Source organism: Serinus canaria, chromosome 1 (assembly GCF_022539315.1).
Source record: "Serinus canaria isolate serCan28SL12 chromosome 1, serCan2020, whole genome shotgun sequence".
NCBI classification, from domain to species: Eukaryota; Metazoa; Chordata; class Aves; order Passeriformes; family Fringillidae; genus Serinus; species Serinus canaria.
Window position 1 is genome coordinate 106,291,169 of NC_066313.1, and position 21,755 is coordinate 106,312,923.

General features: G+C 43.4%; 1 protein-coding gene across 1 annotated transcript in view; it reads left to right on the forward strand.

Annotated features, from left to right (window-relative positions):
• TSPAN7 (tetraspanin 7) overlaps nt 1-21,755 on the forward strand; it is an 89,504-nt gene that overhangs the window by 57,914 nt on the left and 9,835 nt on the right. Inside the window, exons 2-5 of the mRNA XM_030234499.2 lie at nt 13,072-13,260; nt 15,754-15,828; nt 17,319-17,414; nt 19,085-19,240. Coding sequence (XP_030090359.1) covers nt 13,072-13,260; nt 15,754-15,828; nt 17,319-17,414; nt 19,085-19,240 — 516 coding nt within the window. The remainder of the gene's footprint in view (nt 1-13,071; nt 13,261-15,753; nt 15,829-17,318; nt 17,415-19,084; nt 19,241-21,755) is intronic.

Sequence of the window (21,755 nt, forward strand, 5' to 3'; positions counted from 1 at the left end):
CAGCCAGCTAGGATGGCAAATTTGGGAGCCTCATCCCTGCCTGGAGCCACTCACAGTACAGTCCTAGTGACAGCTGCTGGCAGGGTGTAGTAAGAGCTGGTGAAGTAAAAGAGGAAAGCTTGGTAGAGTAATCAGCTAGGAATTTTTATGGCTCGTGCTCAGCCTTTTAAAGTTTTCTATTTTCTGTCGTTAGTAGGCGGTTCCCTAAATTGGAACCTATAAAGAGCAGAGATGAGGCTTGAATAAGATCAACTGGTAACAGTGCAAACATGAATTTTACAACAACCAGTCAAATGAAATAAAACAGAATGATGTGTATAATGACAATAACATTAGCTTGCCTTACTGCTCATATGAATGCTAGTAAGATAAATATTGAATATCTGTAAATAAACTAGCATTATACCAGCATGAAATCCCCCTCCAAACTGTAATTCTTCTTGAGAAAGATGCAGTGGTTTTCTTTAATCTTTTCAACAGGGGCTCTGCAGTGAATCATTTCCTTTAATTGCTGTTCTGAAACACATACAGGATTTTTAATGCCTACTTTTTATATTTGTCTTTTTTCTTTCCGTTAATTGCAGTACTTCCATTCAAGCTTGAAAATGAAATTGCTTCCTCAACATATTTCTTCTCTGCTTTATGTAAACATAGGGGGGTTTATTAGCCCAATTTCCAGGGAAGATGGAAGTGCACTAGCTCTGGGCACACAGAGAGGCTTTAGTCAGCTGCTGTAGTCACAGGCACTTTAAAGGAAACTCAGAAGACTTGGCAGGCAGAACAAACCTCATCTCCTTCTCTCACTCTGGGGAATTTATCTCGTGCCCAGGGGACCGAGGAGCAGCACCAAAATCCATGGGGATGGCTGCTCATCTCTGTCTGTCCAGTGCCTGCTCCAAGAGGCTCAGAAAGGGTTTGCAAGTTGCACTCTGGAACTGTGTGCACCAGAGCCAAGGATGAGATAAGGTCCTTCCCTTCCTTTCCTTTAAACAACCCACTTGCTTAATTTATTTGCACTGATTGCAGATTTGGTTAGCAAGTATGTTAACTGAATATCAAAACCTGATTACAGCTGATGAGATGAACAGGAATAAAGAAGCCTGAAAGTATTTAAAAATTAATCATCTTTCATAGCAATAAGATATGCAAAATCCCATACAGTTTGGTCCATCTGTCATTTAGGACATCATTGCAGCTCTTTCAGGAAAAGAAAACCTGAAGGATTAAGCAGCAAGTGACCCTCAAGTACTAGATGTAGAAATCTAAAGAGTTTGATTTAAAACCCATGAGTCATACTGCATCTCAAATAGCAGGAGCATTCCTGCTCAGTGTTGGGGTATTTTGGCGGTTTTGCCAAAGGAGATTTCACAGGCCAGGTGGAGGCTCATGGCAGGGAAGAGGGGTCTGCAGATGGAAGCAGCAGCCTTTGCCTCCCAGGGCTCTTCTCAAGGGGAGTGGCAGCAGCTCAGCCACAAATGGCACAGACCTTTCAGACATTTGTCCCTGTGCTCCCACGGGAGCTGTGGCAAAGCTTCTGGGTGGGGTGAGGGAGTCCTGCATGGTGGCATCCCACAGCTGCTGGACCCATGCCAAAGAATGAGTTTCAGTCAGTGGGAGACCTGTGGTTCAAAGGCTTTCCTGGAGGCATCACTGTGCTGGTGGGGAACAGAGTTGCAGGTTACGTTTGTCTTTGCTATTGTAATTATTTTTTGTATTTTTTACTGGTTTTGCTGTTGTGGTGGTGGCTTTTGGGGTTTTGTTGTTGCCCTTTTTGTTGCTTAGATTCTTTTGTGTTGCTTTGGTTTGATTTGATTTTTTGGCTTAGTTTGCTTTTGCTTGGGTTTTTTGTTTGGTTGGTTTTTTTCTTGTAGTGTTGCTTTGGTTTTCTTACTAATCAAACATCTGGGTTGAAATTTTTTATTTCTGCTCTGGCTACATTTTTTGGTTTTGTGACAGCTGGAATTCAGCAGTTTGAGTGCAGGCTACATAGAAAATTTCTTTTCCCATGCATGCACATATGGTCATACACACTCAAAGGGGTCAGTATTTGAATTAGGCAACTCTGACTTGTTGCAAAACCCAACTAACATATGAGGAATATGCCTTTATTTTCAGGCACATACTCAAGTGAATCCCCACAAACAGGAACTCCAGTATCTCAGCCATATAAGCACCAGTATATGTCTATGTATAGGAACATAAAACACAAATCAGTTGTTTCTTTTAATTTTATCCTGAGAGTTTTGATAAATGGTTACAGGTTCTTAGCTATTTTGAAATCATATTTACAAGCCATGGTGTGAAATTTTGATTCTACAATCCTGTTGGGATTTGGGGCAGATATTTCCTTCCTCTCTCTAAAAAAGCATTGAAGTATTAAAAGCAGCTTCTGGCTTTGGCTTTGGGTCCTGTAGCAGGAGCAGCACATGAAAACCAGAGCTGCACACACATGAACAACAGAGCAGTGTGAAAACTGTCATGTAGATGCAGAACCAGAGTGCTGGACCTTGGCTGGGCAAAACTGGGCGGTTTTAGAGGAGAACAAACCTTACTTTTGCCATTTTTAGCCTTGTTCAGTTACCTTTTTCACTTCCTTGACTGTGTTGCTGCTTGTGTTTGGGAGGACAGGCAGTAGCTGAGGTGTGGGTGAGAGCAAATGCAGATGGTTATGGAGAACAGGCTTGGTTTTGAAGGACTGACCTGGGTATGCTGAACTGAGAACATTTTATTTCTCTTGTGAGCTGTACAGCAGCATAGTGGGATCCATCCTGTGTGCACTGGCTCCAACAGCAGACCTCCAGAAAACACTGGAGCATGGTGCTTGAAGAACATGAGAGGAAAACATGGCTCATGTGAAAGGAGGAAGGGAAACAACCAGAAGTCTTAATGATGGAATAAATGTGTCCTTCTGGGGAAAAAAAAATAAAACAGTCCCTCAGTAGGAATGGCAGTCCTCAGCTCATTCTGAGGATGCTTAGGAGAATGTAAATAACCAGTGATTTTCCATAAAATGGGATCAGGACATGAGGGGCTTGGTTGCCATAATAAAATCCTTTTTCTGCTTTAAACAAAACCTTATCATTACATGTGCCCTCAAGCTGATTTTTGGATGGACTGAACTGAAATTAATGCTGCAGCTGACGACCTTCCTGCCAGAGGCAGCCTGGCTCTGCAGGGATGGAGGCTGAGACCCTGCTGTCCCCCCTTGTTCTTCACAGCTCCAGCCTTTTAGGCATTCAGTGGGACCCCCCAGCTCTCCATTGGTGCAGCCCCCATCCCCTGGTGAAGGGATGAAAGCTGACACCCTTTGCAGGCTCTGGTTTTGTTGCTGTTTTTCCCTCCTTCCCTCTCTCAGAGGAGGAGGCTGCTCCCACCCTCACCACCCTGATTTGCACCCTCCATGAGTTCATGGCCAGGGTGGGCTCACTGTGTTCCCAGCTGGGCTGTCCTGGGGCTCAACCAGCTCCCTCTTGTCCTTGGAGTGTGATCCCCCCACTGCAGGTTTGTGTCCCCTCACCCCTCCTCATCCCCACACGTCTCAGCTCCTGCTCAAGGGACTCTCCAGCACCTCCTGCTCCCTCTGTCCTGCCATGGACCTCCTGCAGCATCTCCTCATCTTCCTGGAACAGCCTCCTCTGGGAATTCCTCACCTTTGGAAATGCACCACTGCCTTGGGTGTGCTGTGTGCCATGAGTGGTTCCTCATCACACATGGTCAGCTGGCACTCAGAAATCCTTTTCCTCCACTATTATTTGCAAATTCAGGGACTTGAAACTGCTGGAATTGGTCCCAGCACCATGACCTTGCATTTGTTACCACTGAATTTATCATCTCACACCTCAGTGCCATATTCTGCTTTTTCTGAAGGTTATTAGGACTGTAGTGGCTTGAATCAAAAATGGTTCTGAAAGAGTTTCATGCCACTGCTGTTGTGTGCAGTGACTAATGAGCTTGTACATCTCTTTTTAATTCTTTTCAGGTTTTCTTACTGCTCAATCCAAACTTTGTAAGGATGTTACATGTGCAGGGAGGAATTTATGTGCTCATTGATCCACTGAAATTACCAAAACTCTGTGACTGGGGTCTCTCTCAAAATCTTCTCTGCCCTGGTCAGTGCTGAGGAACAAGGGAGTCTTTGTCCTGAGATTTGACTCAGCGTGGGCTTTGGACACAGTGTGAGTCTCATGGGCATGGACAGAACTAGAGGCTATTTTTCAGAGTGTTTCACTTTATTCCTTTGCTTTGTTCACAGAGGGATTATAGAAGTTTAGATTTTGCCTTGATTTATTAGGAGGCAAGCAAACAACAGGAGCATTTCAGAAACAAAGTATTTAATTAGGGGTAGTCTTGTTTCAAAACATTTTATTGTCTTGCATTTTTTATCATTTCAAGTCTTATATCTCAGTAAAATAAGTGAACTGTTCTAAAATTTGGGGCCAACCCATGTCATGCTGTGTAAACAACATTTCTGTCACCTCTGTGAAGGGATTTTAAAGTGAGAGTATGAGGGAAAGCTGCTGCACTTAAGCTTCCAAAACCTTTCAGCCCCCAAAGGTTAATATTCTCTGGCTGTATCACTTTGCTGATGATCAGTTAGTTCCTTCTGTTCTGTGTACTCCCAGACCTCCAAAACAACCCCAACTCCTCTGGCTAGGAGTGTGCCTTAGCCTTGCAGAGTGGGATGCTGCTTTTGAAGTCTCCACTCTCCGAGTTCTTTTTCCTGAGATGTTCAGTCATGCATATTTAAAGCTACATTTCAAGAAATTAGGTCTGAAAATTCCCAGCAGAAATGTATTTTTGAGTTTTATTTTTATCCAGAGATGACCACAATTTTGTCTGCAAGCTGGCTTAAAAGATACATCAATTAATGGAGCCACTGGTGATTAAACTGCTAAGCAGAATATCTTCTCTCATTTAATGAAGTGCCTTACATAAAAATAAGTATAATTCTCATGATAAAGAACTTAATTTTACTGAGATGTCCAATTTCTTTTCTGAAAGTGCAAGGTGTAATAAAGCTACATCTTCAGCATAAGAATTTGGCTGTTTATTATAACTATTCATCAAGGGCATGATATTAGTATAGAGATCAGGTCCCAAATGTCCTTATTCTTCCTGAATCTTCCTACAAGTGGCATGTAATCAATTGTTTCCTTACGGAAAAGAAATCTCTAAAAATAGGTATTTGCACTGTATTAGCAAGAAATCCTGAGTTTTGAGCAATGCTGCAAGGTTGTTTTCAAGTTCTTGTCTCCCCACTGCAGTGCTTGTTAGTACTTGGACTTCTTGGGCCATGTCCAATTTTTTATCCTGCAGCAAACAAAATTACTGTGATGTTTTCTTCCCTGCTGTTCATTAAATGATCATTGGCCTCTTCTGGTTGCAAGGAGAAGGTTGCACTCACCTCTATGTGATTTTTAATCTGTTTTCCATACAGAGTAAGTGATTCAGTCCTGGTTGTCATTTCTGCCCCAGCCTGCAAGGAAAGCACCCTTTGGACCTTGGTGTGTGGTTGGTGTATGGATGGGTGGGGGTGCTGGGGAACACCTGGGTTGTTTATAAAATATCCACTTCCTTTCAGAGGTCACTTAGCTCAGTAGTTGATAGAGGCACTATTAAAGTTAGGGATTAGTACGCACTCTGTTGTCTGCAGAGTTGGTGGTGAGTAGCCAGATCACCTCCACGATAATTTGGTATTCACTTTGTCATCTGTGTGACAGCCAATGTTTCAATTTCTTTTCATTTATTTTTTTACCAGCACTACAGTTTGACCACTGAGGGCCTTAATCTGATGTCAGCTCACCTGTGACAGCTATTCATGTTCTTGTAATAGTGTCCCAGCTAGGACAAACACTGCAAATTAAAAATATTATTGAAAAGGAAATAGGATAGTAGTCAGCTCACAGAAAGGAGCTGTGCCAGAACAGGTTGTTAAGCTTGATATCAGTGTGTCTAATCAAAATCTCCTCCACTGTATTTCAGGATAGATTCAGGGCTTGTCCCCTGACCTGAGTGCACTGGGTACTCAGCTCTGACGCAGAGGTGACATGAGAGCAGAGGCAGCGTCCCCTTGCTGTGGCTGGCCTGTGCTGGGATCCCTAAGGGTGGTTTCCACATGTAGTTTTAACACACAGGAATCTCAGTTTTGCACAGAAACAGCAAGGGCTGTGGTGGATAGTCAGTGCTGTGACAGCAGCAAGATCTGAATGGGTGCTGAGCAGCAGGGCTCATAGCTCAAACAGATTGCTGAGGTGAAGGGATGGAGCAAGATTCCTTGTGCTGGACATTCCACACATGCAACAGGGAGACAAAACCCTGAGCCCAAAGCGTGGCAGCCTGCCCAGGTGAGACAGGCAAGGTGTCTCAGAGAGGAATGTGAATTAATCTTGGGGCATTTTCCCTTTAAATCCTTTTGTCTGTGTCTTTTTAGGAAGGATTTATTTACATGGAAAGCTGTAGGGAACAAAGAAGAAGAGAAGGGACAGGCCTGAGTTGCAAGAGCAGAGGGACAAAGTAATTTTGTTAGGCACTGGGGAAATGTGTTAGGAAATGGTGAAGTCAGGAGCTAGAAGACCCCAGAACACTTACATACAAGAATGGCCTCTGCAGGTGTTTTTTCCTAACACAGTGACCTTTACAGGCTCTCTCAGTTTGCAAAGGGGCCAGAAATGATGATTTAGTGGCTTGCACTTGTTGCCTTCTTCCAAAGGTGCAGTTGGTGACATCTTCATTTCCTGCTCACTCCAGCAGAGATCAGTCCTGTGCCAAGGTGAGCCAGGTTGGGTTTGCAGGTGTAGTCAGGATCAGCAGATGTGAGGACAGAGAGTTCAGGTGTGTTGCTGGCTCACAGGCATTTCCATGTTCTGCTGTATCTTGGCCTAATGCTTTGTCCCTGCCTGTGAAGAGCTGACATTGAAGCTCAGAGGAAGATTTATATTCCTTTTAGTCACTTGCCTGCCTGAAGAGGGCCCAGGGGCTGAGGAAGGAGAAGACTCAAAGCCAGCCACTCCCAGTGCTTGACAAGCTGTAAAGCAAGAACATTTTGAATGTGATCCATTGCCTATTTTGGGAAAGTTATAAAATTTTCAGAGGTAGGCCAGTTATTTTTAAGTCTCTCTGGACATGCTTTTAACGCAGGATTTGTTCTGGATGTTGTCAAGGTCGGACGTTTTCTTCATGAAAAAGTTTCCCTCCTTTGGGAAAATGTCTGGAAGAGCTAATTAGCTGTGTGCCTTGGTCCTCTCTCATTTCCTCACAGCCTGCTAAACCTATTGCTAGACCTTTCAGCTTCAGCCAAGATGGATTGAGATAGTTCTTGTCTGCCTTCCCCTGGCTTCATCCATTTTATGCACATTATCCATTTTCTGGAGCCTGTTTGAGGAGAAAGTTGCAGGACAGCTGTGCAGAGACAGCATGCCTCCACCAAAATGCAGGGGGGCTGGTGCTTGGAAAAGGAAGTATTAGGAACTGAGAAAGTGAAAATATCAGCAACGTGGTTATTTTCCTTGTATCTGATTCTTTGCTGCTGCTTTGAATTTCTTTTTAAGTTGCCCACATTTTACATTCATTTAGCAAAGTTGAAAATATGAAATGAAATAGAGGAATTATGCTTACAGTGAGATAGATCCTCATTAATGAAGTTGCCCTCCTGCATCTCATTTCGGTAGATAAAGAGCTGGTCCAGAGAAATGCTGAGCTCTTCCTGCTGCTTTTGGGAGTAGAAGGGATTGCTGTGTGCTCTGCAGCAATCAGGACTGGCTTCCAAGTTTTATTTTGACAGACCTTAGGAATCAAAATTGCTCATATCAGTAATGAACAGGAGGACATGAATAATGTGGACCAATAAACCAGCAATTCCTGCTGCACATTTATCTTCACCTCTGTAATTGACAAACTTTAAATATTCCACATGGCAGTCCTGAGTGTAAATAAGGGTTTGAATTAGGGTCTGGTATTGACAGGGAATGCCTCAACCAAGGCAGGAATGATGAATCTGACTCCGTGTTCTCAGAAAGCTCATTTATTACTTTATGATGCTATATTATATTAAAGAATACTATGGTATTCTTTATATATACTATACTATACTATACTAGAGAATGCAGACAGGATACTTACAGAAAGCTAACAAGATAATAAATGAAAACTCGTGACTCTTTCCAGAGTCCCGACACAGCTTGGCCCCAGTTGGCCAAAGAGTCAAAACAACTCACAGCAGAATCCAGTGAAACAATCACCTGTGGGTAAACAATCTCCAAACACCTTCCACATGTGAGCACAACACAGGAGAAGCCAATGAGATAAGAATTGTTTTCCTTTTTCCCAGGAGAAAAATGCTGGGTGAAGGCATTTTTCCAGGGAATGTGAATGTCAGAGTCTTGAACCTCTGTGGCTGTGAGGAGTAGAACCTCTCCTGCCTCCTGTATCAGCAGCAGCAACCTTCAGATTGTGCCACCGTGCTCTGTGGGTTTTGGGATACAGCAGGCTCTTTTGGGAGTGGTGTGCATCCAGTTGAAATGAGTGCATAGTGTTTTCCTGCCTAATTCTGACAGAACTAAAGACTGCACTTTCAGGAGTTATTTTCTGAATACTCCTCTCTGCAGACTTTGCTGCTGTTACCTAGAAGAAAGGGATTGATAGTTTAATCTTTGTTTTGGCATTATTAAAAAAAAGGAATTCTCAAACATTTTTCTGTTGCCTTTTCTTGAGGAACTGCATGTGTTTAGTATTAAATCTGATTTTAGGAATGCCCAGCATTATCAGGGCATCACTCTCTTGTGTCCTGTGAAGCTGTGGCACACACCCTTGTGTCAGTGCTGCTGGCCACATCTTTGTCTGTGTGTCTCCAAAAATGAGTTGGTTTATTGGACAAGTGGAGTTAGAGCTGACATTAAATTCTGCTGTATTTCTGCCTGCCTGTTGTATGGCAACTTTCCCACCACATCCAGAACTGGGAGCAGTACTGCTGATAACACTGGAAACATCTCTGGTGGTGCTGAAGGAAGGTAAAGGACTAGAGAGCCTGTCTGACTGAAACCAGTGACTGGTGGGATGTGCCTGAGATATCATGCTTGAGGAGAGGCAAGAGGCAGAGCTGGGGGTGGGGGAAGGTTGGTTCACAGATTTTTTTTTTTTTTTTTTCAGCCAGAACAGTCCAATTCATCTAGATTAAAACATTCTGTGGGAACATCATGATTTCAGTGGTGTTTTTGTTAGAAAATGTCCAGGTGGCCCACCTGCTTCATTTCCTGCCATCTCATCAGTCAAGGGCTTCTGGGGTGTGTTTGCTGAGCCTGAGCTCAGAGGAACTGAAATGTGAGACCTGCTAGGGCTAAACAATGTGATTTCTACTTGTGTTTAGCCTTTACAATCCTTGCCCTGCTTGGATATCTCCTGTGTTTAGTTGGGTTTTTTTCTTTTAACCTTTAAAATTTTGACCTAAATGAAGGTCAGGACTAATAATGTTTTATGGAATGCTGCATCTCTGGTTTCCTGGCTGAGGAAACATGAGTGCAAGGGGCTTCCACTGCAGTGAACTTTTGTAAGGAAGATATCGTCTACCTTTGATGAAATCCAGGATGAAATAGCTTTCTAATAATGTTTCAAACTAGAGAAAGAACACAGAAAAGAAACAGAAGGTGAAGGGAAAATCCATCAAAACAGTGTGGGGGGCAGAACAGGGCGCAAGCATGAAAAAGAGAACCAAAACCAGCACAAACCTCTTGCAAGCCCATTTGGGGACACAAAACCTGTCTGAGTTTCTGGGGCTTGTTATGATCATAGGAACTGGTCCCAAGCATGGATAAATCTTGGCTGCTGGCAGGAATTTCTCCAGTGATTTTCTCTGGTTGGGTGTCGATATGAGCTTTGCCGGTGTTATCCAGGGTGGGCTATTTCTGCTTAAACCAAGGCTTGTATAAAGTCCAAGGAAAACTTTGGGGTTCTTTTGTAAATCAGAAGCATTTGGTAAGTTTGTGACAAGGCCTTGAAATTTGGGATTTTGGATAGTTGTTCTCTTTTACTTTCCCTTAAAAACACCAAAAGAGAGGATCCCACATGTCTTTACATTTAGATAGAAGTGTCTGGCAGTTGCTTTTTGAAGGAAACTTCTTCCTTTTTGGTTTTTTTGGAAGTTTTCTTTTTCTTTTGCAAATGCTTGTTTTTCTGTACCACTCCAGATGTCTCATTTGGGGCACCGTGGGCTGTGCAGCTGCCAGTTCATTTCTTCTGGGTCTGCTGAGGATCTGGAGTGGGGTTATGACACTTTCCTCACAGGCTGTAGCTGTCACAGCATCTCCAGGACAAATCTTAAAATTCTTGCTGGGCCATATGAAGACCAGGTTTTGCTGTAGGAGTACACTGGTGGAATTTTACTGCTGGCTCTTCCAGGTGTTTGTAAAGAAACAAAGGTGTTTGATTTAGGTGTTTGGGTGCTCAGAGGGTCTCTAAAGGTCAAAGGGCTGGTAATCACTCTCCTCTGACTGCCAGGATATCTGAAATACTTTGTACATCTCCTGTATGAGCATTGTCTGAATTGAAACTTTCCTGGAAAGGGAGTAGGGAAGACCAGGGTGGGATTGTGCATTGGAGAAGATGCTCTGAGTTTCCTTTTAGACCTTTCAGGTGTAAAGGGACACACAGCACCCTGCTTTTGCAACTATTGAGCCTGGTCACAGGTCACAGAATTAGGCTGGTGGAGAGATTTTGGGTCAAAGGAAGGAGATAAAGGGAAGATGTGTGTACTGATGGTGAGCGTCTGGAGCAGTGTCTATTCCTGCTGCCTTGTTCTCAGGCCAGCACTGTCCTGCTCTTCTGTCTGCCCATGTCTCTCCTGCTTTTAAAGAAAAATCTAAAAACCAAACCAGAAACCAGCACATTCCTTGTTCCTTAACTGTGTGATGGCCCAGAGAGATAGTGATAAAAAGTGTGTCCTGGAAATAAGGAAATGTGGTTTGCCTTGGGGTGGAGGTAGGCATTAGTCACACCACTGCTTGTGCTCTGCTGAATAAAGGTCATGGAAAGGTTTGTAGGGAGGTCTTATGGGTTTTTTGTCTTCATGATCAAAATTCCATCCAGCAGGGCTGCAACCTGAGGTGCATCTTCAGTGTGTGTTTGTGGAAACATCCCATCCCCTCTGCACTGTGCCAAGCTTCCTAGGGCTTTAGACCTCCCAACAGACTCAGGGATTTCCTTAAATCCCTGTAAATCAGAGCTCTATTAAGAAGCAGAAGGGGAATAAACCACCAAGAGGCTTTCCTCCTTTTTTCCAAAGTCTGTGTGTGCCATAAATTGAATAGCTCCCCCCCCCCCCACCGAGACCTGGGGAAACCAAACTCTTAAAATGCATAGTAAAGGGTTAGTAATTGTTTCAAACAGCCAACTAAAAATGCTTTTTATTAGAAGGCTTGAGCTCTCTTTCATATGTGAAGCTGCCTGTTCATTTTGGCAGTGAAGGCTGCTTTTATGCCTCCCTGGGGATGGTGGTAAAACTTTCAGCAGCTTAGGCACAGAAACCAGCCCTTTGTGGAACTGGAGGCGAGAAACCAGAAGTTGTTCTGCAGATTTCCCAGTCAGTCTCCTGCAGCTTGCTTTCAGATTTTGCTGATTAATCCCCTTTAGTTCAGGACAAGGAGGGGTGAAGATGGTGCTGTGCAGGGATGGGACAGACTTGGCCAGGGAAGTTGCTGTCTGTGGGTTGGAAGGCTCCTCGGTGATTTTTTCTGACATTCAGCTGTTGGCTGCAATAGCGAGGAATCTGCACTTTTCACACAGTTGCACTGAAAGATGGACAAGAGCTGGATTTATTCTTATTGCCAGTGTGAGCAGGAGAGCAGAAGTGTCTGCTAATCCTGTCCCAAAGTGGCAGCAGAAATGCCAACACCTGCAGAGGCTGATCAGGGGGAGCAGGGGACACTCGGGCAGAGGGACACGTGGAGCTGGCCGTGTCTCCCTGGGGCTGCAGGAGCAGAGAGCTGTTCCTGCAGGGGTACACAGCATCCTCCCCTGGCACTGATTACTCTTGGATGTTTGTCCTTCAGTGGCAGCCTCAATGCAGCAGATGCTGGAGTTCTAGTCTGTCTGTCTGTCTCTCTGGAGTTCCTGAGGCTCCCTCCTGCCAGCAGCACAGCACCAGCACATCCCTGCAGGATCACTGTGTGCTTTGGAAGGCTTTGGATGCCCTCCCCAGTGACTCCTGGTTGGAACCCTGCTTGCTGAGAATTTTAGGCTTTCTGTGCTGACAAGCACTGACTCCCAAGAGAACAATGCATTTGACCTGAGTTTGTGAAGACTTTCAAAACTGAATAATAAAACTGAGATTATAAGTGTGTAGTTTAAATAGAAGTGTATAGTATCACATGGTAGAAAACTTAGAATTCAAAGTTTTAATATGTAGTGACATATGTAAAACAAAATAAAAATTTTAAACCAAAAGCTAATCCTTCTTCTTCATAAGTTTAAGTAGTAATGTATAATTAAATTTAAAAATCCACATTACGAACCAAAAGTAGTTAGTTATTAAGTTAAAAGGAAAAATAATTTAAATATCATTTCTTAATTAGACAGTTTATCCTTAAAAAGCCTTATAAAGAAGAAAATACAAGTCCATTTCTAATATATTAAAGTACTATAAAACTCACAATAAGACTGTAATATAAATAAAAAGTAATAAACACCTAAATCCAAACAAAAAATACATCTCACACATTTAACACCAACCTTAACAAATAAAAAAAAATTAAAAAATTTAAAAAATAAAAAAAAATCCACAGGTCCTGACAGGTTTGTCCCCTTCTTCTACCGGGCAGCACTGACAGAACCAGAGGACACAGTCTCCAGCTATGTCAGGGAAGGTACTGGTTGGATATCAGGAAAAAATTTTTCACTGTGAGAATGATAAAGTACTGGAATGCTCTTCCCAGGGAGGTGGTAGAATCACCATCTCTGGATGTGTTTAATAAAAGGCTGGGCACGGCAGTTGGTGCTATGGTCTGGTTGAGGTGTTCGGGCACAGGTTGGACTCGATGGTCTTAGAGGTCTCTTCCAAGCTCATGGTTCTGTGCTTCTTTGCAGATCACTGGAGTTATCCTGCTGGCAGTGGGCGTCTGGGGCAAGCTGACCCTGGGCACCTACATCTCCCTGATTGCTGAGAACTCCACCAATGCCCCCTACGTGCTCATCGGGACGGGCACCACCATCATCGTCTTCGGCCTCTTCGGCTGCTTTGCCACCTGCCGTGGCAGCCCATGGATGCTGAAGCTGGTGAGCAAACCCCGGGGCCTGAGGAGGGTTTTGGATCAGTTGGGATTCCCCCCAGTGTCACTGCAATGGGTGATAATTAGCACTGACTCTATGATTCACAGAATCCTGATCAATCTCTTTATTTTATATATATCATTATTAAGAAACCCATTCCTTTCATAAACAGTTATGATACAGGTTGGCCTAATCGGTCCTTTAATTAAAACACCATCACCACTGGCTAATTAAGAGCCCACACTTTGGTAAACAAATCTCCCTAACACATTCCACATCCTCACAGCAACAGGTGCAGCAGGTTAAGATAAGAATTGTTTCTCATTTTTTTTCTCTGATCTTCTCACAGCCTTTCCCTGGGAAATTTGTGCCTGTTTCTCTCTGTGACCAGAGAGCTGCTGCCACATTCCCACCCCTGACACATGTTGGTGAAACTTTTTAGGCACATAAGTGAGATTTTATTAATTATTATTTTCAACATGTGTGCCTTTTGGATAAAGGGGGAGAAGAAAAGCCTTCACCAAAACCAGGTTTTGATTGACTGTGAATGAATTTTGCTATACGTGGCACATAGGCCCAGGTGTTTGGAGCAGGGTGGTGCTGCTGAGTTGCTCTATGAGTCATTCTACCATCATCCTGGTTTTCTGTGGGCCAGATAGATAAATATATTTACAGTCTTAAAGATGCCCAAAGCATCATAAATGTGAACTTCTTTCAAACTGTATTTTAAGGGGTCAGTTTAATACCCTGATGTGAAATTATGGAACTAATAGTTGGAACCTCATGAAAGCAGGCCAGCCCTTCTTTTTCTCCTAGCATTCACTAGGATAGAACAATTCAGCCCAAAAAGCAGAGCATTTTTAGTATGTTTGGCTTCACCTCAAAAGCAGCAGGGGCTCAAGGTGCACCGAGCAGAGGGGAAGTTGTTATCCCTCAGTCCATTTTAACCTCTCTCTAAATGAGTTTTTCTGCTCTGAGTTTTCCAGCCTACCTTAAAATTCAAAATAACTACAGGTTAAACAAATTTACATGATAAAGTGTGTTTCTAGGCATATTTAGGAGCAAAATGCTGCTTGTGTAATGATTTGAAGGGTGGAAATGGCACTTGTGAAGCACTGAACTAGTGAGAAAGGGCTTGACAGCACAATGCATCTCCTGCTACAGTATTTTGGGACTGGCTTTCTGAGGAGATGGGATGGTTTTTCTCCAGTTTTAACTGCATTTTTAAAAAGAAAGGACATGTTAAAGGGAGTTAATTTCCTCAAATGATGGCAAGGAGGGGAAAAGGAGAGGTAGCAACTGCAATTCCATCAGCTGGTGGCCAGCTGGCAAGAACCTCACTGCTGTCTCTTGCTGGTGATGGGCTGTCAGGGCATGTGCAGAGGCTTGCTGGAGTCACTGCAGTCCAGATGGGAAAGGGATAAAGGTGTATGATGGTATAAATCCATAGGAAATCAGGCTCTGCTAGCTGCTCCATAACTTTCTTAAAGCTATGCCACTAATACGAGCACATGGTGTTCCAAGCATGTGGGTTTATTTTCTTTGTACATATAAGAAATATTTCTAAACTTCTTTTCTCTCCTGAACAGGCAGTGTTTTGACAGCTGCATTAATTAGACAATTTTTTTTCCTAGTTCTGCTTTCACCATTGTGCTCCTTTCCCCAATAACCTTTCATGAAAGCTGTTTCCCTTTTTCCACTAAATCTTGCTAGGACTGACTTTAATTTAAAGTATTTCCTTTCTTAATTAACTGTTACTTAGCAGGTGGAGTAAAAAGGTAATTTTTCCTCCAGAAAATTTAGCCCCAACTTCAAATTTTACTATCCCACTTTGCAATTTTTCTTTACCTTCTTTATTTCTGCTTAAATATATTTTTAGTACTTGGTGAGTGCCCACACTGAAAGCACTGTTTTCAAGGTTTAATTGGCTCCTGATCCAAATGCTGCACCTAAAGCCAAATATGGACCTTGGCTCAGCAAAGTATTTGGAGCATATGGCTAGTGTTACTTGAGAATATTTCCAGTGAAGGCAGTGTTTCAGTTCACTCATTGGAGAAACTTCAGGAACCAGGCAGCAAATCCCAGTCTGGCAGTGAGGTAGATAAACACAAACCAAAACACCTGGGGAAGCCCACTGAGCTTAGCAGAGCACCATGCAAACAGGAAGGGTCTGCTTGTATTCCTTTTGGCAAGATCAAAACCTGAGTGACTTGGATTCACCTCTGGCACGTGAGTGTGTTTTAATTTCTCTAAGAATGCTGAGAAACGTGGGAACAGAAATGCCAGAACAGCCAGTAATTAAGGAATACACATAAGTTGTGAGTTGTATAAACACATCTATTACATTCAGGTCATAAGCTGTGTGTCTCCTCCAAAAGACTTTGGTTTCTTAACATCTTTGAAGGGTGCCTAGAGGGGAAGTTACATTTCATGTGATAATATCTGTGCTGAGACAAAAGCCTGTTGTGCTCTGACTTCTCTTGCCTCCTGCCTTTTCAGTATGCCATGTTCTTGTCCCTGGTGTTCCTGGCTGAGCTGGTGGCTGGCATTTCAGGGTTTGTCTTTCGCCACGAGGTAGGTGGAAATGTGCTGAGCTGGAAGGTGGGAGGTGGAAGTGTTTGCAGCTGGCAGTGCCTCCCTGGCAGGGCAGGAGCTGCTGAGGAGTTCCCTGGAGCATGTGCAGGGCACTGAGCTTGGCTCCAGCACATCTCCAGGGATGGGGCTGCTGTGCAACCAAAACTTGTACAGCTCCTAAAAACCAGTGCCATTCCAAATGAGGGGATTTAGCCAAAGCTCTCGCCCTCAGCTGCCTGGTGATTTACTCTGGAGCTAACAGGTTTTGTGTGTCCACCATGGAAGATCTTCTTTACTCTTTTACATATGCTGAGGGCTGCAAAATAGATTAAATGCTTTTCTTGAACACAGCTTTTTCAGCCGGGCAAATGCTGGTTTATGTAAGGCAGAGACAACTTCTGCATCACACCAGACTTGCTGTTTTGTAAACCTGTTTTTTTCTTGGGGGATGGGAGAGGGGGTGGGGAGGGAGTGGGATGGGATTTCATTTCTATCTTGAGAATAAGGAGAGATTAGAAGTAGAGTGAGGGGGGAAACTGGGACAGGAAGAAGCTTTTAAAGAGTGTGATGGTCTAGATTTGTAGTGACACTCCTGCTTTATCCACTGTAATCAGGTCTATCTCTGGCTGTAAGTCCATGGACCTACATGCCACTGGTGCTGAACCAGAGCAGCCTCAGGGACCCTCTTTGTCTCTTCTCTTTGTATGAGCTGGTTTTCCAGTCTCCTCTTTTGACATTTCCATTGCTATAGAGTTTTCTGCTGCTCCCCCTTGCAAGCAGTGCATTGTTTTTTACGTGGTCCTGAGGTGCCTGTCCACCTGCTGAGGATTCCCCTTTCATCCCATCTAACCTGCCACAGCCCCAGTGTCAGACTGCTCCCTTTTGGGAGAGGTAGTCTCCTGTGAAGGCCACAGCCACGTGGGTTGCTCACATCATCTCCTTCCCAGCCCCTTTCCCACCCAAAGTGCCATTCCTGGTGATGTGCCTGACATTTTCCAGCTGAGGGACCTCTTGTTCCTTACCCAAATCCCTTTGGTGCTGGGGGGTGCCTTGTCAGGAGATTTGTCTTACTTTGGTGCCATTGGCTGGTGTCCCCAGGGTGTTTGCACACCTGGCATCCACAAGCAGGGAGAAGCATGCAGTGTCCTTCAGACTTTGTGCTGCAACAAAGTGTTTGGGGGGGAAAGCATAAGATGACACCTATTTGATAGGTGAAGTCATTTTACAGTAATTTTTTTAAACATTTCACTTAGCTGGGATAGTCTTGTTTCTGTGACAGATATCCCACTGGAAAAATGGCATAAATTATTCCTGACAGTTAAGAAGGAGCTCTGCCAGTTATAAAAACACCCTTAAAAACAACTGGGAAAGGCTGCTTTGGGTGTCTTGTTAGGAAATTCGGCAATGCATTTTGCTTGCTGCAAAAACTGCTTCAGATGTTGTGAATCTTGCTGCTCATGTGGGCTGGTTTTTATTCCTCACCCTCACAGATCAAGGACACTTTCCTTAGGACATACACTGAAGCAATCCAGAATTACAACAAGAACGATGAGCGGAGCCATGCAGTGGATAACGTACAGGAAAGTGTAAGTCTAAAACTGGGGGCCACAATTAGACAATAGAGAAAGCATGGATTTAATCCCAAAATGTGGAGTTCTGATGGCTCAATCTGCAAACTGTAATTTGCAAGCAAAATTAGAGGCTGGCAAAACTGATCTAAAGGAAATTCTTGCCCAGGATGCCTAAATTTTAGTGAAAAAGCTGTCTAATAAAGGCAAGGCCTCTCCCACTGGCTTGTTGTTAGTCCCAGATCTTGAATTAGGTTTATGGGGCAGGTCTATTCCTAAAGAACACCCCCTGTTCCTAAGGGAATTTGCCAATAAGATCATAACATATTTTAAATTTGAGATGGGTGAGACAGGGTTTTATAGTCTTGTGTCCTGCATCACTGATAAACTGCAGCAGTTCTCTTCACGAGTACAGTGAGAGGCTGGCAAAGGAGACCTGGTAAATTAAGGAGAAAAACTGGCTGTCTTTTCCCCAGGGGAAAATAGAGGGGAAAACTGCTGAGGTTGGCAGTGAAAGCTGTGCTGGAGCAAATGCCACAGCACAGCCAAACCAGCTGGGGATGCCACCCACGAGAGACCAAGTCCACCAACTACAACTCAGAGTGATAAATTTCACATTTAAATTCCCACTGGAAGCTCTGCTCTAGACAGAAGCTGTTCCTTCAGTTTGCAATACATCCATGAGCCAATTTCCTTTCCCTACAGTTGTGGCTTGAGGAATGACTGAAATGGCAGTATAATTGTATTGATGACTTCCAGACCTTTAGAAATTACAGCTGTTGTGTTGGACCCTTCAGTGTGGTTGAAACTGTACTCTAACCTGGCTTCTCCTGGTTAGCAGATTACTGCAGTGCTCCAAACTGAGCATATTCTGCTATCAAATTGTCTGTTTGCATAATGTTAACCTGTATTTTAGATTTTTGATTCCTTGGAGTTGACCAAACAAAATAGTTCTGAGTAGATTTTCAGTGTTTCTGTTGTAGCAAAATGTTAATTTCATTCATAGTTCTCTCTTCACAGGAACTGCATTCATAAGCCCTTTCCATGCAGAAAGTTCAGCCCATACTCCATTCTTTTGAGTATGAAGTCAGTATACTCTGACTTCTAGCTTAGGATCTAAATCAGAACATCCTTCCCAATTTAGGGTTTTCTAGCTGATTTCCTAGATACACCCTGTGAACATATGGTCTCTTTCTATTCACAGCTCAGTGAATTGTCCTAGAAATTATTTTGGTGAGTTAGAGAGGCTTCACCTTATTGATTTGTACTAGTTTGAACCTGCACGTGTTACATGTAATTCTGTGTAATGCTCTGAAGTCTTGAAATTGCAGGGTTGTCTTTAATCAAATAAAAAAGTAAAGAAAACAAACAAACAAAAAAGGCCCAACAGACTGTCAGCTATAAACAGATGGGTTTATGGCTGGACCTTTGTGATATGTTACAAATAATAGTTATGCTCATAGTAGAATAGCTCTTTTTAGTAGGTCATCTGCTCCCATGTTCTGTAAGTTACATCCCTGGTACTTTTGTAATTAATGGGGCAGGGGTGGTATCTGCTTTTCAAAACTTGAGGTGCCCTGTCATTATTTTCATTATGAGCTTATGAAGTGAGCCGAGATGATTCTGTTCTAGTTTTAATTCTGGTTTGTTTGTTTGTGTGTTTTAAACCTGCCCCTTACCCCTCCCAGCTGAGCTGCTGTGGCATTCAGAGCTACACCAACTGGAGCACCAGCCCTTACTTCTTCAAGCACGGCATCCCTACGAGCTGTTGCATGAACTCCAGTGACTGTAACACTCAGGATCTGCGCAACATGACCGTGGCTGCCACTAAAGTAAACCAGAAGGTACCAGTAACCTTGTGCCAGAGGCACTTGTGACACCACCCAGCACCCCAGTGGAGTGCATGCCTGCTTGCACTTCGTTTCAAATGCTTGGTTGATAATGTGCAAGTAAGGCTGGAGTGATGGTAAGGATGGGCTTGGTCCTGCACTTGCTTCATTGTCTTTGAGCTGCCTTTCTGAACTCCAATCCCTGATGCAGCAGTTCTGAGGAAACACAGGTGTGTGGTATTTTCAGGATCCCCCATGGCAGGAAGGAAATGATGAATCTGACTCCATGTTCCTAGAGGCTAACTCATTTTTTTATGATATTCTATTATATTAAAGAATGCTATACTAAACTATACTAAAGAATACAGAAAGGATACAGACAGAAGGCTAAAAGATAATAATAATAATAAACTATTGACTCTCTCCAGAGTCCTGACACAGCTGGACCATGGTTGGTCATTAAGTAAAAACAATTCACATGAAACCAATCAAACAACCACCTGTTGGATAAACAATCTCCAAACACATTCCAAAGCAGCAAAACACAGGAGAAGCAAATTTTGTTTTCCCTTTTCTCTGAGGCTTCTCAGCATCCCAGGAGAGAAATCCTGGGCAAAGAGGATTTTTCAGAAAATATGATGGTGACACAGGTGATGGGCAGTAAATGCTGTGGTTAGTGGGTGCATTTATTGTGAGTTAAAATCTCTGAAGATGTAGGGATGTGAGCACAGCCCAGCCCAAGTGACCCTTTCCTTGGGGTCACCTGGAGGAGAGGGTTGGTAAGACAGAAATAGGATTGAGAAGGCAAGTAGGAAGAACAGGAAGAAAATGAATAATTAGAGAATAAAAATATGGAAAATGCTAAGAAAGGGAAGAATAAAGAGAAAGTAATGCAGCAGCTATGCATTAGACAGTGTGCTGAAGAAGTGCTACTCAAGTTATTGCTTCAAGTGCTAGTGTTTCATCAATTCTTTCTCACTTGAGATTTGCAAGAGGGGGAATAGTTGGTTGGTAAGAGGAATGATATTGTGGCTAAATCACCATTCAAAGTAGTGCAGCTTAGTCAGTCTTAAGGCTTATTTTCTTTTCTGTTTTTATTTTCAGAGATCTATTTAAAAAATAAATAGAAGTCCTGAGGACAACAAGGGAAATGTGGAAATGGCTCTATTCTGTTTCTGTCTTTTTCACCTCAGTCACCTGTGACTCAGAAGGTTGGACTGGTGGCTGAGCACAGCCTGAAACATCTTTGAAAACCAGTCAAGTAGACAACATTTTTTGGCATGTATTGTAAAAAGGGATGCTAGAGGATTATTTCCCATTAAGCCTTTTTTTTTTTTTTTTTTTTTTGCAATGGCTTAATGAGAGCCACTTGTTGCAGATGTGTGGGGTGTTGGTGCTGTCCATTGGTTGGGTAACTCACAGTCTCCACCAGAAGAGTGATCTTGCATGAGCGTGGAGGGTGAGCCACTGTTCAGTTGCTCCTTGTGAATTTGTACCAACTTGATGTTTTTGTGGAAGTGGAAGGAAGGTGAGAGGCAGGGTGGATGCAGGGCATGTGCAGCACAGCCAGCACCCAGAGCAGGCATGGTGCCTCCTGGGCAGCCCACCCTGAGCCTCTGCTTCTGCTCCCCTTCCCAGCAGGAGAGCTTTCTGCTGTGGCTGGTGTTCCAACAGCTTTGTGGTTCAGCACAGCCATGGCTGCAAAACCATTTAGGTACCATTGGCACTCCCAGCACTGATTTGTGTTTCCTCCAAGTGCCAGGCTTGCTCTGCCTGCTCAGGGAAATCCCTGTTCACTTTGGAGCTCCTCGTGGCACAGGATGCCTGCTGAATTGTAGGAAGTGACTGAGGGAGGATCAGTGAGTGTTTGGCCAGGGCTAGTGACACATTTCCAGCCATTCTTGCTCCTTGCTCTCCTGTCAAATGCACAAGTCACCTAACAGAAAAGCACTGCTGATTCTTCAGGAATAGCTGAAGTAATTACTTGATTTAATTACCTAGAGAAAATTTGGATGTTTAGAAGTTCATGTGGTTTTGTCTCATTTTCTGACATAGCCATTGAAAATCAAAAGTTGCAGATTTCTGTGGAGCAGTTGTGAGAGCTTGGAGTTGTCCCAGACATTTGAGCAAAGTGGGATGCTTCTGAAATGTGCATGGGAATAAAAAGCAAGGAGAGAATGTTGGTTGGCCCTATCCTTTCACTTCAGATGGGTACCAAATACCATTGCCTCTGACCCAAGCCCCTTGCTCATCTTGGAAACAGCCCCTTTGCTCTCTGAGTGTTGGAGAAAAAGGAAAATATTTGTTCCCTGTGTTGTGGAAGACCCATCTCACCACGACTGTGGACAAGTATATTTGGACTACATGTTTTGGTGGATTCTTGCAAAACTATCAGAAAAACGAGTTCTCCATGAGTTAATCAAATTACTAGCAGTTTCTGATGACTAATAGTGAATTAACCAAGGAGGATTAAACTAATAATATAATTACAGGACTAAAAGACAGCATTTCTGGATTTTCTTTGCCAGTT